Source organism: Chrysochloris asiatica, unplaced genomic scaffold (assembly GCF_000296735.1).
Source record: "Chrysochloris asiatica unplaced genomic scaffold, ChrAsi1.0 scaffold00056, whole genome shotgun sequence".
Lineage (NCBI taxonomy): Eukaryota > Metazoa > Chordata > Mammalia > Afrosoricida > Chrysochloridae > Chrysochloris > Chrysochloris asiatica.
In genome coordinates, this window is record NW_006408574.1 from 4,236,309 (window position 1) to 4,248,716 (window position 12,408).

Below are 12,408 nucleotides of genomic sequence, written 5' to 3' on the forward strand. Positions count from 1 at the left end.
ACGTACACACCCAGTGGTCAGGGTCCTTGCGGGCAGCTGCAGGGAGCTTGGTCAGGAGGTCCTGTGCCCCTGAGCATGTGAGGGCTCTGCTGTCGCGTGGAGCCTGCCATCAGCTGTGTGGTCTCAGCGTCTCCTCAGACCTCATGCAGCTCTTGAGAGGGGAAGCTCTCATTTCTCCATGCTATTAAAACCCTGGTGGGGCACTCACTTGGGCCCTTGGGCAGCCCCCTGCTTGGGACATTCTGCCCAGCCCAGTCGCTTCTGATCTGGGGCAGGTCCCAGCAGTCTCCCTGGTGGCCCACAGTTCGGATGAGTTGTCCAGTACTGGCCCTGGGGAGCTCCATGTTGGGCTGTGCCCACGGCCTTGTCACTATTTACTGTCCATGGGGCCAGGGCAGACAAAGAAGTTGGTGTTCCAGAGCACCGCTGACCCCTCCCAGAAAGTTTCTACCTTGTCTCACACCTGTCCAGGTGTCCCCGTGTGTCAGTCACCTCAGTCATGTGGTAGATGACCTATGGGGCAGTGTTAGGTGGTAGTGAGGCCTGGTCTGCCACACAGGAGCTGGGGCCTCACTGGGATCCGTGGGGGGAGGCAGCCCCCCTTGGTGGGTGACTGGGGAGCCCAAGGCTGGTGGGGAGGGTCAGGGGGTGTCTAATGACTCTCCCTGTCATTCACTGGGGCAGTCACCACCGGTCAGCCGAGTTCAGGTCTGCCCCCAACTCACAGTCCAACCTGTTTGCCATCTCGGGTCTATCGGATCCCCCAAACCAGAGCTCAGTGTTTATCTTCAGAAACCATTGGCCATGAATCCAGCTCAGTGTGTCTGCAGCCCCGGGGAGCTCGCCTGTCCTGGGCCCCCACCTGACACCCTCTGTGCTTTCTTTTCAGGTTTTCCTGCAGACCTGGTAAGATTTCCCAGCTACCCCTGCTCCCTGCACCCCAATAGCCTGATATCCAACCCTTCAGGCCTTAGATGGGGGTGTGTGGATCCCTGTGCATGGCCTCCGGGGCCTGACCATGGTCACACACTCCTTTGGCTTGTCCGTATCGGGTGGCCTGACACCGTGGAGTGAGAGCCTCCCTGGACAGAGAAGTTGCTGAATTTGTGGGGTGCGGGCTTTATGCCTGCTCTGCTGAGTATCGGGGGCCCTCACCAGGCCTTGTGGGGGTGGTGGTGGAGAATTGTAAGGCAGCAGATGCTCAGATGGGGATGGGTCCAGGCTCAGCAGAGAAGCTGCTTGTGAGCTGAGTAGTCAGGGCAGGCTTCCTGGAGGAGGAGGAAAGGGAAGAGGAAGGCCTTTTTTGGCAGGGGGGCCATGCAGGGAAGGCATCACTGAATGTCTGTGAGGTCCCCATGTGCCCCCTCCTTCTCCTCTCTGCTGCTTAAACTGCCCCATCTGGGGAGTGTGGGAGGTGCGTGGAGCCCCCACCAGGGTGAGCCCCTCACCCTTGTTCTCTGCTTCCTCCCAGGATGCCTCCGGAGCAGGGCCAGGTGAGTCTTCTTGTTGCTATTCCTGGGTTGACCCCCAAGGGGCAGGGCGTCCATTGGCCCAAATCTGTCTTGCTGGAGACCACCTTTCTGAGAAGATTCCACATTCACGTCTTCTCAGAGCAGGAGAGCAAGGGCTATTTGAGGGCCCCACCGCAACCTTTGCGAGCTCTTCACTGGTGACCCCATATCTAAGATGAGGGTCCCCCAACTTGGAATCCCAGAGGTGGAAGGTGTTTGGGAGAAGTCACACCAAGTTTGGTTTAAAAACAAGTCTCTGCTCATCCATAAACGTTTGCGATACGATATTTCACAAGTCCTGGGAGTCTGAGGGTACAGGAACCGTGTCTGTGGGTGGGTCACCGTGTGAGCTGTTCCCGTGCCCTCCCTGGTCTCACAGGTCCCAAGATGGTGGCTGTGCAGAATTACCATGGCAACCCCGCGCCCCCCGGGAAGCCGGTGCTCACCTTCCAGACAGGTGACGTGATGGAGCTGCTTCGAGGAGACCCCGAGTCACAGTGGTGGGAGGTGGGTCCTCACACCCCCGGTGGGGTGGGGCTGGGGTGAAAGGTCACCAGGACGAAAGGGACTGGGAAGCAGGGCATTCCGGTGGAGCCAGCCTGTCTTCCTCGGGAACTTGCTTTGGCGTGGTTGGGGGTATATCCTCCTTCACAGGCGAGGTCCCCCTCCCCAGCTTTCCTGCCTCAGTTGCCCGAGGCCCTGCTCCGTCTAAGGGTACTTGGGCTGCCATTCTGACCCACGAAGCCCTCTATCCTCTTCTATGGACACTGAGTGGTGTCTGGCCCCAGCCGGCCAATCACTGGAGCATGGGCCCTGGAGGTTGGCATCTGTGGTTTGTTGGCACATTATTAGGATGTACGTCCCTGAGTATCTGTGTCGGGGGGCTGTGTTGTCACAGAACCAGAAACTCAGAAGTCAAGAGGGTCCCCTGCCGCCTAGTGTCCCTTCCCGCCCCAGGTCTGACCAGAGTCGTCCTTTCCTGGGGGTCTTGTAGGGATGGCCCACTCCTATTTTAGGGAAGTGGGGGTTGGGGAAGAGCTAGCTGGGGGAGGACACTGGAAGATGGGACAGGGAGTGGAGGTGAGCCCCACCTGCCCACCCCAGTCCCACTTGTAGCTCTGGAGCAGGTAAGAGAACGAGGTACAAGACAGGACAAGGGACTCTAGCAGAGGCTCCGAGTGGGCCGCCTTCTCTGGACCTCAGTCTTGTCATCTGTGAATGGGGTGCCTGTCACCTTCTGCTCAGAGGTCCGAGCAGGGAAGTGATGGGTGGGCCACGCTCCACGTCCAAGTGCCCCTGGTCACCCCCCTCTTCTCTCCAGGGTCGGCTGATACAAACCAGGAAGTCTGGGTATTTCCCAAGTTCATCTGTGAAACCCTGCCCCGTTGACGCAAGGGTGAGTGTGGCCACATGAGCTTCTGGAACGTACACACCCAGTGGTCAGGGTCCTTGCGGGCAGCTGCAGGGAGCTTGGTCAGGAGGTCCTGTGCCCCTGAGCATGTGAGGGCTCTGCTGTCGGGTGGAGCCTGCCATCAGCTGTGTGGTCTCAGCGTCTCCTCAGACCTCATGCAGCTCTTGAGAGGGGAAGCTGAGGCTGAAGGGAAATGCTTAGAGCCAGACTTGACCACACAGAGAGAAACGGTTGCATGGGTCCCCTCCCGGGTGGAGCAGATTCCTGTCTGGTGCAGAGGAACCCAGACATCAGCCCTAAATAGTCTAACACCTCCTCTGCCAACAAAAAAAATAGAAAAAGACCAAACACTTCCCCGGCTGCCCCCGGTCTGTGGGCCTAGACCCCGCCCTTACATCTTTGAGGCCTGTCTGCCCAGGTGAGAGATCAAGGGAACAGGAGAATGACCACTAACTCAGGGTGGCCTGGCTCAGGACCCTGTTCCACTTGGGCCACAATTTCCCCATTTGCCTGGTGAGCAGGTCTCAGGCCAGCAGGCAAGAGGCTGAGTGGTAGACTCTGGCTTGTGTGGGCATCGCCCCAGGAAGGAGCTGTCACTGCGAATACGCCTTTCTGCCTGGCCGGGAGCCACCGGCTGTGACATGCTGAGAAATCCTGCGGTCTTACAATGTCAAGTGGATTCCGACTCATTGTGACCCTGTGTACAGCAGAACAAAGCAGGGCCTGTACCCACACTACCCTCAGTCCTGGCTGGTTGATCCCATTTGTGCAGCCGCTGGGTCAGCCCGTCTTGTTAAGAGCCTTCCTCTTTTCTGCTGACCATCTCCTTAACCACACACCATCACCAGGGACTGGTCCCTCCTAACAGAGAGGCCAAAGTACAAGACCAAGTCTCGTCATCCTCGCTCGCTTCTTCTTCTGATATGTTTTCGTTCATTCTCCCGCAGTCCATGGCCTATTTCATGTTCTTTCCATGACATATTTCATGTTCTTGACACCGCCCTTCAAGGACATCAGTTCTTTTCCCCTCTTATTTATTGCTGAGTTTTTGGTTGCCTGTGAGGCCTGGTGGGTGGACCACTGTGTTGTCTGGTTAAGTTACCGGCTGCCTCCATCTCACACTCTCTTGCCCGCTCGTTCGCTCACTAGTGACTGGTTAGTTCAGTTAGCCACTCTCCCTCATCCATTGGTGACTAGTTAGTTCAGTTAGCCGCTCTCCCTCACCCACTAGTGACTGGTTAGTTCAGTTAGCTGCTCTCCCTCACCCACTGCTGACTGGTTAGTTTGGTTAGCTGCTCTCCCTCACCCACTGCTGACTGGTTAGTTTGGTTAGCTGCTCTCCCTCACCCACTGGTGACTAGTTAGTTCGGTTAGCTGCTCTCCCTCACCCACTGGTGACTAGTTAGTTCAGTTAGCCGTTCTCCCTCACCCACTGGTGACTGGCTAGTTTATTTAGCCGCTCTCCCTCACCCACTGATGACTGGTTAGTTTGTTTAGCTGCTCTCCCTCACCCACTGATGACTGGTTAGTTTGGTTAGCTGCTCTCCCTCACCCACTGATGACTGGTTAGTTTGGTTAGCTGCTCTGCCTTACCCACTGGTGACTAGTTAGTTCAGTTAGCTGCTCTCCCTCGCCCACTGGCATAGTCACCCTGGACACCTACTTTGTGGCCCCCTCTTGCTGGCAGTCATAGGTGGGGAAGTCACAGCCCCTCCTTGGGACCTCAAGGTCCTCTGGAGCTGGGTGAAGCCGACAAATGGCCCTGGTCATGTGTAGCCTGTTCTGACCTGAGAGTTGGTGACCAGCAACAAGCTCCTCAGGCCCCTCTTAGTTGGACGGTCCCTTCTTGGACATTGACCTTGTCTTCTCTCCCATCAGCCGCCCATCAGCCGGCCACCGTCCCGGGAGATTGACTACACTGCGTATCCCTGGTGAGTGAGTGGGTGACTTCGATGTGGGGGTGGCCCCTTGGCTATGAGGGACGTTACCCCATACTTCAGGGGACAGACCCTTGGCTGGCAGCATAGATGTGCCCTGTTAGCTCCCAGCCCCACGTCCCCTCCCTCTGCTCTGACTGGAGCCTGGACCAGCCTTCCTTCCCGGGCAGCTGTTTCCCATCCCGAAAACAGACCAGCAGGTGCTGACATTGGAGGAACCAAACCCCTTTTTAATGCAGCGGTAACACTGAGCTCCAACACACGAATGTCAAAAGCAGCGCTGCCCAGTGAAGTCGGCCTCACAGCGACCCCGCGTGTGAGAGTAGAACTGACTCCATGCCTGTCTTCCGACGCACTTCAGGGTGGAGTAGAATCCCCAGCCTTTCAGCCAAGTGAATTAACCACCCCTCAGAGGGACTGGTGGTATACGGCTGCTTTTTAATAGTGAAAAGTTCACTTTAGACAAGAAGTCTGACCTTATGCTGCATTTGTCGGCTCATGCAGGTCCTAGGGTTCCAGAAGCAAGAACCAGCCTGGGATGTCTAGCGTCTGTGGTCACTGCGCCTTGAGTGACCACCTCTGCTCTTCCTCGTAGGGACCTTCTGTCCACTTCCTAACTGGTTTGCCTGGACAAGTTACAAGTAGTCCTCAGCACAGTGCTGTGGTTACCATGTCCTGCCCCCCCGAGCCTGACCTCTCACCTCCCCTAGGTTTGCTGGCAACATGGAGAGACAACAGACGGACAATCTGCTGAAAGCCCACGCCAGCGGCACCTACCTGGTCCGGGAGCGGCCCGCCGAGGCTGAGCGCTTCGCCATCAGCATCAAGTATGTGGCAGTGTGGGTGTCAAAGGGAACCCTCCCCAAGGAGTCCAACATCCCTCCTCCAAGGCCTGGACTTACAATTTATACTTCAAACCAGGATGCCTGCGAGCAATAAAGTCCAGATGGTGGTGGATGGACACAGGCAGGTCTAGGTGGTCAAGCCAGCCAGGCATGCCCAGGGACAGCACAGTGAGAGGAGGTGTGGGGCCTTGGTGGGCAAGCAGACACTGCTGGTGGAGAGGGCCAGACAGGAAGGGAGAGGCTTTCCTGCTCCAGCCTGGAGCCCTGGGGGGCTGCCGCAGTGACTGTGCACGTCCGCCATCCAGGTTCAACGATGAGGTGAAGCACATCAAGGTGGTGGAGAAGGACAGCTGGATCCACATCACGGAAGCAAAGAAGTTTGAAAGCCTCTTGGTAGGTGCCCCCGACTCCCACGTGGTCCTGCAGGGGCTACACTGGGAATGGACCTGCTTCTTCCCAGAGTGGGAAAGACTGAGGGAGATGGGCTTGGGGACAGTCCAGGCCAGAGCACAGCTCGAGCCCCAACTCTGTCCTCCAGAGCCTGGTGTGGACACTGGACAGTGAGTGGGGGCCTCACACTGAGCCTCCTGCCTGAGCCACAAGCTACAAGGCCACCTCACACACATGGCTCTCGACACTGTCCCTGTTGTCCCAGCCATAGTGCCGCTAATGTGGTTTTCAAAGGGTGGCCTTCCAGACGCAAATCACCAGGCTTGACTTCTGAGGTACCTCTGTGTAGGTTTCAGCAGAAGCCAAATGAGGTGCTTAACTGTTATCACCCAGAGACTCCCGTTACAGATGTGGTCCTTGTGCAATGACTTTCAAATCACTTCTCTTCTCAATAGCTAAAGTTGTATGTGTTAAGAACTCTTCACGTGGCCATAGAATTGCAGAAAGTATTCCGCATCCTCAATGCTTCCCATCAGCTCTTGCACACTTCGTAGGTGATAGTCTCGGGACAGCATCACTTTTTGATGTGCTGGGAAACCCCAACACTTGTGTGACTCAGTGTACTGCCATCTTTGCTGGATTGCAGTGGGTGGTCTGGAGCTGAAGCCCCAGTCATGCCCAGGTCTGCCTCTGACCAGTTTCTGAATGCAGCCAAGGTGTGCTTTCTGTCTACTTTTGGAAACCAAAGCTGCTGACCACACTGTCCTCAGGGTAGTGGAATGCCTCCTGTCCCAATGCTGGGATGTGTCCTTGTTTGTAGCACCGTCCCTGGTGTCCTGGGATGAACAGCCTTCTTGTCCCTCTTCATCCATGTCTCCTGTAGGATAGTCCTTGGGAGGGAGACTGCCTTCACCACATGGACACCCCTTGTGGCCAGGTGTTGGGGTCTTGGGCTCAGGAGCCGGGTCCCCGCGGTTGAAGCAGGGAGAGGACCAGTCCCGGGGGTGGGGGGTCAGTGGGTGACTGTACGTGCGTCCCCGCAGGAGTTGGTGGAATATTACCAGTACCACTCGCTCAAGGAGAGCTTCAAGCAGCTGGACACCACGCTCAAGTACCCCTACAAGTCTCGGGAGCGCGCCACCGCCAGGGCCTCCAGCCGGTCCCCAGGTAAGGCCAGCGTCCACCCTGCCCAGCAGTCTTCCTGGGGCCCCCTTGGGCCTTGCTGCCCTAGACCATTCCTGGGGTTGTGGGCAGGCATCAGGGTGCTGTCCCTTTTTGTCCTCCCGTTCCTGGGTTCCCAGTGGTCCCTGGGGCTCGGGTCTCAGCACCTCAGTAAATGGGTGCATAGTGTGCCCCTTCAGCCCCTGCTCTGAGCTGCCGCCCCGTCCCTGGCTCCTGGCCGGGAGGTCAGCCGGGGTAGGGAGAGCAGGGCAGGGTCCCTTCTGTCCTCAGATGCCTGCTGAGCCCCCAGCACCCACTAAGAGGGAGCTGGGTTGTGATAATGTACCATGGTTACAGAAGGCAGGGATTAGGGCCTCTAGGCGTTAGGGACAGTGATATGGAACCCAGAGTTCCTGCCTTTCAGCCCTGGACTGTCTGCTAAGCCTGCTGCGTCCCCCAGTCCCATCCCGGCAAAGCAGGGCGGAGAGGGACAGCTGCCTCTCCTGGAGCTGGGGATGGGTGGAAGGGCAGGGCTTGGCCCCCGTCCTGTCCTGAAAGCCTGGCACAGCCTCCTGGCAGGTGTACAGAGAAGGGGTGACCGGGTGGGGCCCGTGTTATCCGCAGTCCTACGCGTGCCTCTGCGTGCGGTGGACGCTGCTCCGGCCCCTTTCATGCTCTCTCTTGCTCTTTGCAGCTTCCTGTGCTTCCTACAACTTTTCTTTTCTCAGTCCTCAGGGCCTCAGCTTTGCTTCTCAGGGCTCCTCCGCTCCCTTCTGGTCAGGTACCGCTGCTGCCCACAGCCCTGCCCGGAAGCGTCCCCAGCTGCCCTCCCGCAGAGCCCACTGGGGGTTGGGGGGAGGTTGTGGGAGCTGGGCTAGGGCTGCTGCGCCTGGGGACACCCCCTCTGAGACATGCCCACTTCACACCCGCTCCCCAGCCTTCTCTGTAGCTATTCCTCATTATTCTTCGAGAATTTTGCCTCTGGCAGCCGAGAACCCAGGGCGGGTGACCAGCTTGGGACAGAGGCAGGGTGGATGTGTGGGACATGGCTGGGCTTCTGCTGCCAGAGCCAAAGTCCCCTTCCCTCCCCCGCTACCTGTCTGAAACCCCTGTCCTAATCACTGTCTCTGGGGCTCCTGGGTCCCAACTGAGCTGGCTCTGGCAGGGTCCTCGTTTGGTTTGGGGCTCTGGAAATGTGGGAGAAGTTGGGAGCAGAACTCCAGGTGCCCTGGCAGAAGGAGACAGGGGTTGGGCTGGGGTACTTCACTGATACCCCAGTACTCAGAGACAGAGGCCCCCCCGGGGTACAGACACTGTGATGAACACAGCTGATGAGGGAGCTAAGTGTCTGCTTTCCATGAGGGTGGGGGCTCACGTGCCCAGAGGGGCCATCACAGAGGAGTGGGCAGCCCTGGGGTCCAAGCCCACCTTCACACTGGTCCCCAGCTCTGCATCCTTCCCCGGGTGCCCTGTGTGACACCGCTCTGTCACCCCCACAGTGTTCACGCCCCGCGTCATCGGCACGGCCGTGGCCAGGTACAACTTTGCCGCCCGGGACATGCGGGAGCTCTCGCTGCGAGAAGGCGACGTGGTGAAGATCTACAGCCGTGTCGGCGGGGACCAGGGCTGGTGGAAGGGCGAGGCCAATGGGCGAGTGAGTGGGCAGTGCCTTGTGCAGGTTCACAGCGTGGCCGGGGCCCTCTGACCGAGGCCGTCCTGCGTGCTCACATAGCAGCCCAGCTGTCTGGTGCTCTTGCCCCAGTGGGGAAATTGAGGCCACACAGAGGTCTAAGTAGCTAGGAAGCAGCTACACCGTCATATCTGTTCTGTGCCACCTTCAAGAGACAGGCCTAGCAGGCCGTTTCCAGGTCACTCTCAGATGACAGGAGGGAGGGAGGGAGCAGGCCTGAGGGTAGAACAGTCACCCTCACGGGGCTCCTCTGCTATTGTCTAAGGCCCAGCTTACACCCTTGTGATGTGGGAGGGGAAAGACCTTGGTTCTGGCTGCTTCTACCCTACATACCCTTTCCAGGTTCCAGCAGGGCCCAGTGACTCTTCCTTATCTACCTGAGATTCTGTACCTTATCCCAGTGTCCCCTCTGGACCACCTGGCTTTGACCAGCTCTCTCAGTACTTACCCAGCAGAGTGCCCGAGTTTTGTGTGCCAGCAGTAAGAAACCAAATCCCCACTGTGGTGAGAAGCAGGCATGAGCCCAACCCAGTTTCTCTGGGGCTGCAGCTGCCCAGAAGCAGGTCCAGGGCCCCTTGCAAGCCCCTCTCTGTCTTTGGGGTAACAGCTCTTTCAGGAGGTTCCTTGCACTCCGTTCTTTCTGCTACTTTCTTTCTTCTTGCCTTTTCTCTTCTCTGCTTCTTGCTCCTTCCTGTCTGAAAAACCTCAGAGCCAGTGGGGGGCTTGTGTGCAGCATATATATACAAACTCCTTGTCAATTTCACAGTATGACACGCCCACCAGCCAAATTGACCAATCCCCTTTCAATAGGCTACGAACGCTTAATTTACATAGTAGGCTAGAGTCACTTTGCATAATCTGTAGTCACTCTATTTGCATAATCTATTGACCAATCCCTGCAAGGTAAAAATACAAGCCCAGACTAGAAAGTATCAGGCCACAAGTAGTTTGCCCAGGAAATGTTCAATGAATCCGGACAAAGTAACAAACCATCTAGGATGAAAAACTAGGGCAATGGGAGCTCCTCAGCTGTTAGAGGGGAATCTCAGCGGCTTTTCAAAAGAGCCAAGACAAGGCCATGTAGAAGAATTTATTTCGCCTCAAGTGTTGGTATTCAGAGTTTACCAGTTGTATCAACAATCCTTCTGTAGCTATTTTTCACTGGTCCTGGATCCAGTTCAGCATCCTGAACTGTATTTACTTATCTTGTTGTTATTGTTGCATGCCGTGGTCGGTTACGACTCATAGCGACCCTGTACAGGGTTTCTGAGGCTGTAAATCTTTACGGGAGCAGAAAGCTTCCTCTTTCTCCCGCGGAACAGCTGGTAGTTTCGAACTGCTGACCCTGAGGTTCGCAGCCTGATTCGTAACCACTACGCTACCAGAGCTCCTTATCTTACCTGGGACAATCACAAACTTCAGTGTCTTCCATGATCGTGGCATTTCTGAAGATTCCTCAGTTTAGGTTTGTTTAATGTGTCCTCATGATTAGATTGTAGTTATACATTTTTGGCAGAAACAGTAGGGTGGGAGTTCAGATTCTTGTTGCTTAATATTAGGAAGTATAGGATGTTGTTTTGTCCTGTGATTTGTGACGTTGGTTGTGGTCACTTGGCGAAGGTGGTCTCTGCCAGGCTTGTTGTTGTTGTTGTTGGGTACCGTGGAGCCGGTTCCGACTCATAGTGACCCTGCACAGGGTTTCCGAGGCTGTAAATCTTTATGGGAAGCAGAATGCCTCCTCATCCTTCTCCCGCGGAACGGCTGGTAGTTTCAAATTGCTGACCTTGAGGTTGGCAGCCCGACTCATAACCACTACGCTACCAGAATGTCTTTCTGCCAGGCTTACCCACCATAAAAGTACTGTCGTTAATAAGGAGCAGATAAATAATCTGTTCCTCATCAGACTTTTGGATCGGCCAGGTGGCATCATTGATGGCATCGAGTGTGGCAGCGGTAGTGAGGTTGGCCCAGGATTGTATATTGTTTCGTTCTGCTGTGCATGGGGTCGCTATGAGTCGGTTCCGACTCGATGGCCCCTGACAACACCATCAGACTTTTACCTGCTCGTTTAGCATCCATTGGCAACTCTTTTCCTATTCAGTAATTTCCATCATGGTTTAAAAATGTTGTTGTTGTTAAGTGCCGTCAAGTAGGTTCCGACCCATGGCGACCCTTTATAGGGTTTCCGAGGAGCGCTGTTCTTGCAGTTCAAATGACTTTGCAGTCCAGCGCATTAACCCATAATTCCATCATTTCTTCTACAGTTACTGTAAGGAAAAGCTTTCCTAGGAATTTGGCTTCAGGAATCAGTCAGCTTCTAAGGAAAACTGGTTCATTTCCGTAGGGAATCCTCCTATCAGTTTATTTTTGAAGGTTATTTTCACTGGATAGAGAATTCTAGATTGGCACCTGGTCTATTTCAGCATTTTGCTGGCACTCATTTGCCCTCATTTCTTTTGGAAAATCAGTTGAAACTCTTAATGTTGACTCTCGGAAGAAAATGTCTCTATTCTTCTCCCCTGAGCTACATGCAAAAAACAAAACTGGTTTTGTCTTTGGTTTTCATCAGGGTTACTTCAGTGAGCTTATGTCTGATTGTCTTTGAATTGATCCTAGGTGGGATTTGTAGGGATTTTTTTGTTAGGTGTCTTGAGAGTCTTCATGAGCTTGGGAAACTTTGCAGCCAGCGAAGAATGAATGTACCTGCTTCATTGCCTCTCGCCTCTTAGCTGAGGGTCCCATTCACACAGATGTTAGAGCTTTAGCGATGAGTGTCTGGTGTTTACACTGTTGTCTCTTCCTCACTGTTCTGGTTACGGACGATCTGTTAACCTACCTTCTCGTTTGCTCGCCTTGTGGTCTACTTGTCTCCTCTGCCATTAAAGACTGAATTCTCATGGTCACTTACTGTATTTTTAGCTCTCGAGGATTTTCTTTCATTTCTACTTTGAGTTCTCTGGTAACACTGTCTCCCTGTTTGTTTATCGGTTTTCTGAAGCCTGTAAGTTAGAATATTTAAACTCCCTGATGGGTATCTCTGAGTTACCTGTGCACTGCTTTCTGTTCTCTGCTTCCCACCACACGTGCACACGCGTCCTGCCTTCTCTTGCAGATTGGCTGGTTTCCTTCGACATATGTAGAAGAGGAGGGTATCCAATGACAGCAGCAACCCAGACCGGACTCGAGAATTTTCTTCGGAAGAGTTGCTCCAGCTCTGAAGTCGGTCTCTAGCTCCGTGACCCAGAGAGAGTGCCCTCCAACCTTCCAGGAATCAGCAGCTCAGCTCGTAGGGGTGGGGTGGGTGTTCCGCCTCCTCACCGTCAACCGTTCCTCTCTCTGTGTGTCCTTGTGGCCTGCACAGGATGTGCTGTTTGTACATAGAGGGAATCTAGGCCAGCCCTGCAGAGGGCACTGCCATCGAGAGCACTGAGGAGGGTGCCCGCAGAGACCAGAGCCCACTACT

The 12,408-nt window shown here is 55.3% G+C and overlaps 1 protein-coding gene across 1 annotated transcript in view; it reads left to right on the forward strand.

The window, feature by feature from the left end:
* The window catches only part of VAV2 (vav 2 guanine nucleotide exchange factor), a 164,275-nt gene extending 152,170 nt beyond the window's left edge, over window positions 1-12,105 (forward strand). The window contains exons 18-28 of the mRNA XM_006863824.1: window positions 890-906; window positions 1,472-1,493; window positions 1,891-2,018; window positions 2,833-2,907; window positions 4,801-4,853; window positions 5,570-5,686; window positions 6,010-6,097; window positions 7,138-7,261; window positions 7,950-8,036; window positions 8,755-8,909; window positions 12,058-12,105. Of these exons, the coding sequence (XP_006863886.1) occupies window positions 890-906; window positions 1,472-1,493; window positions 1,891-2,018; window positions 2,833-2,907; window positions 4,801-4,853; window positions 5,570-5,686; window positions 6,010-6,097; window positions 7,138-7,261; window positions 7,950-8,036; window positions 8,755-8,909; window positions 12,058-12,105 (914 nt within the window). The remainder of the gene's footprint in view (window positions 1-889; window positions 907-1,471; window positions 1,494-1,890; window positions 2,019-2,832; window positions 2,908-4,800; window positions 4,854-5,569; window positions 5,687-6,009; window positions 6,098-7,137; window positions 7,262-7,949; window positions 8,037-8,754; window positions 8,910-12,057) is intronic.
* The last annotated feature ends 303 nt before the right edge of the window (window positions 12,106-12,408 follow it).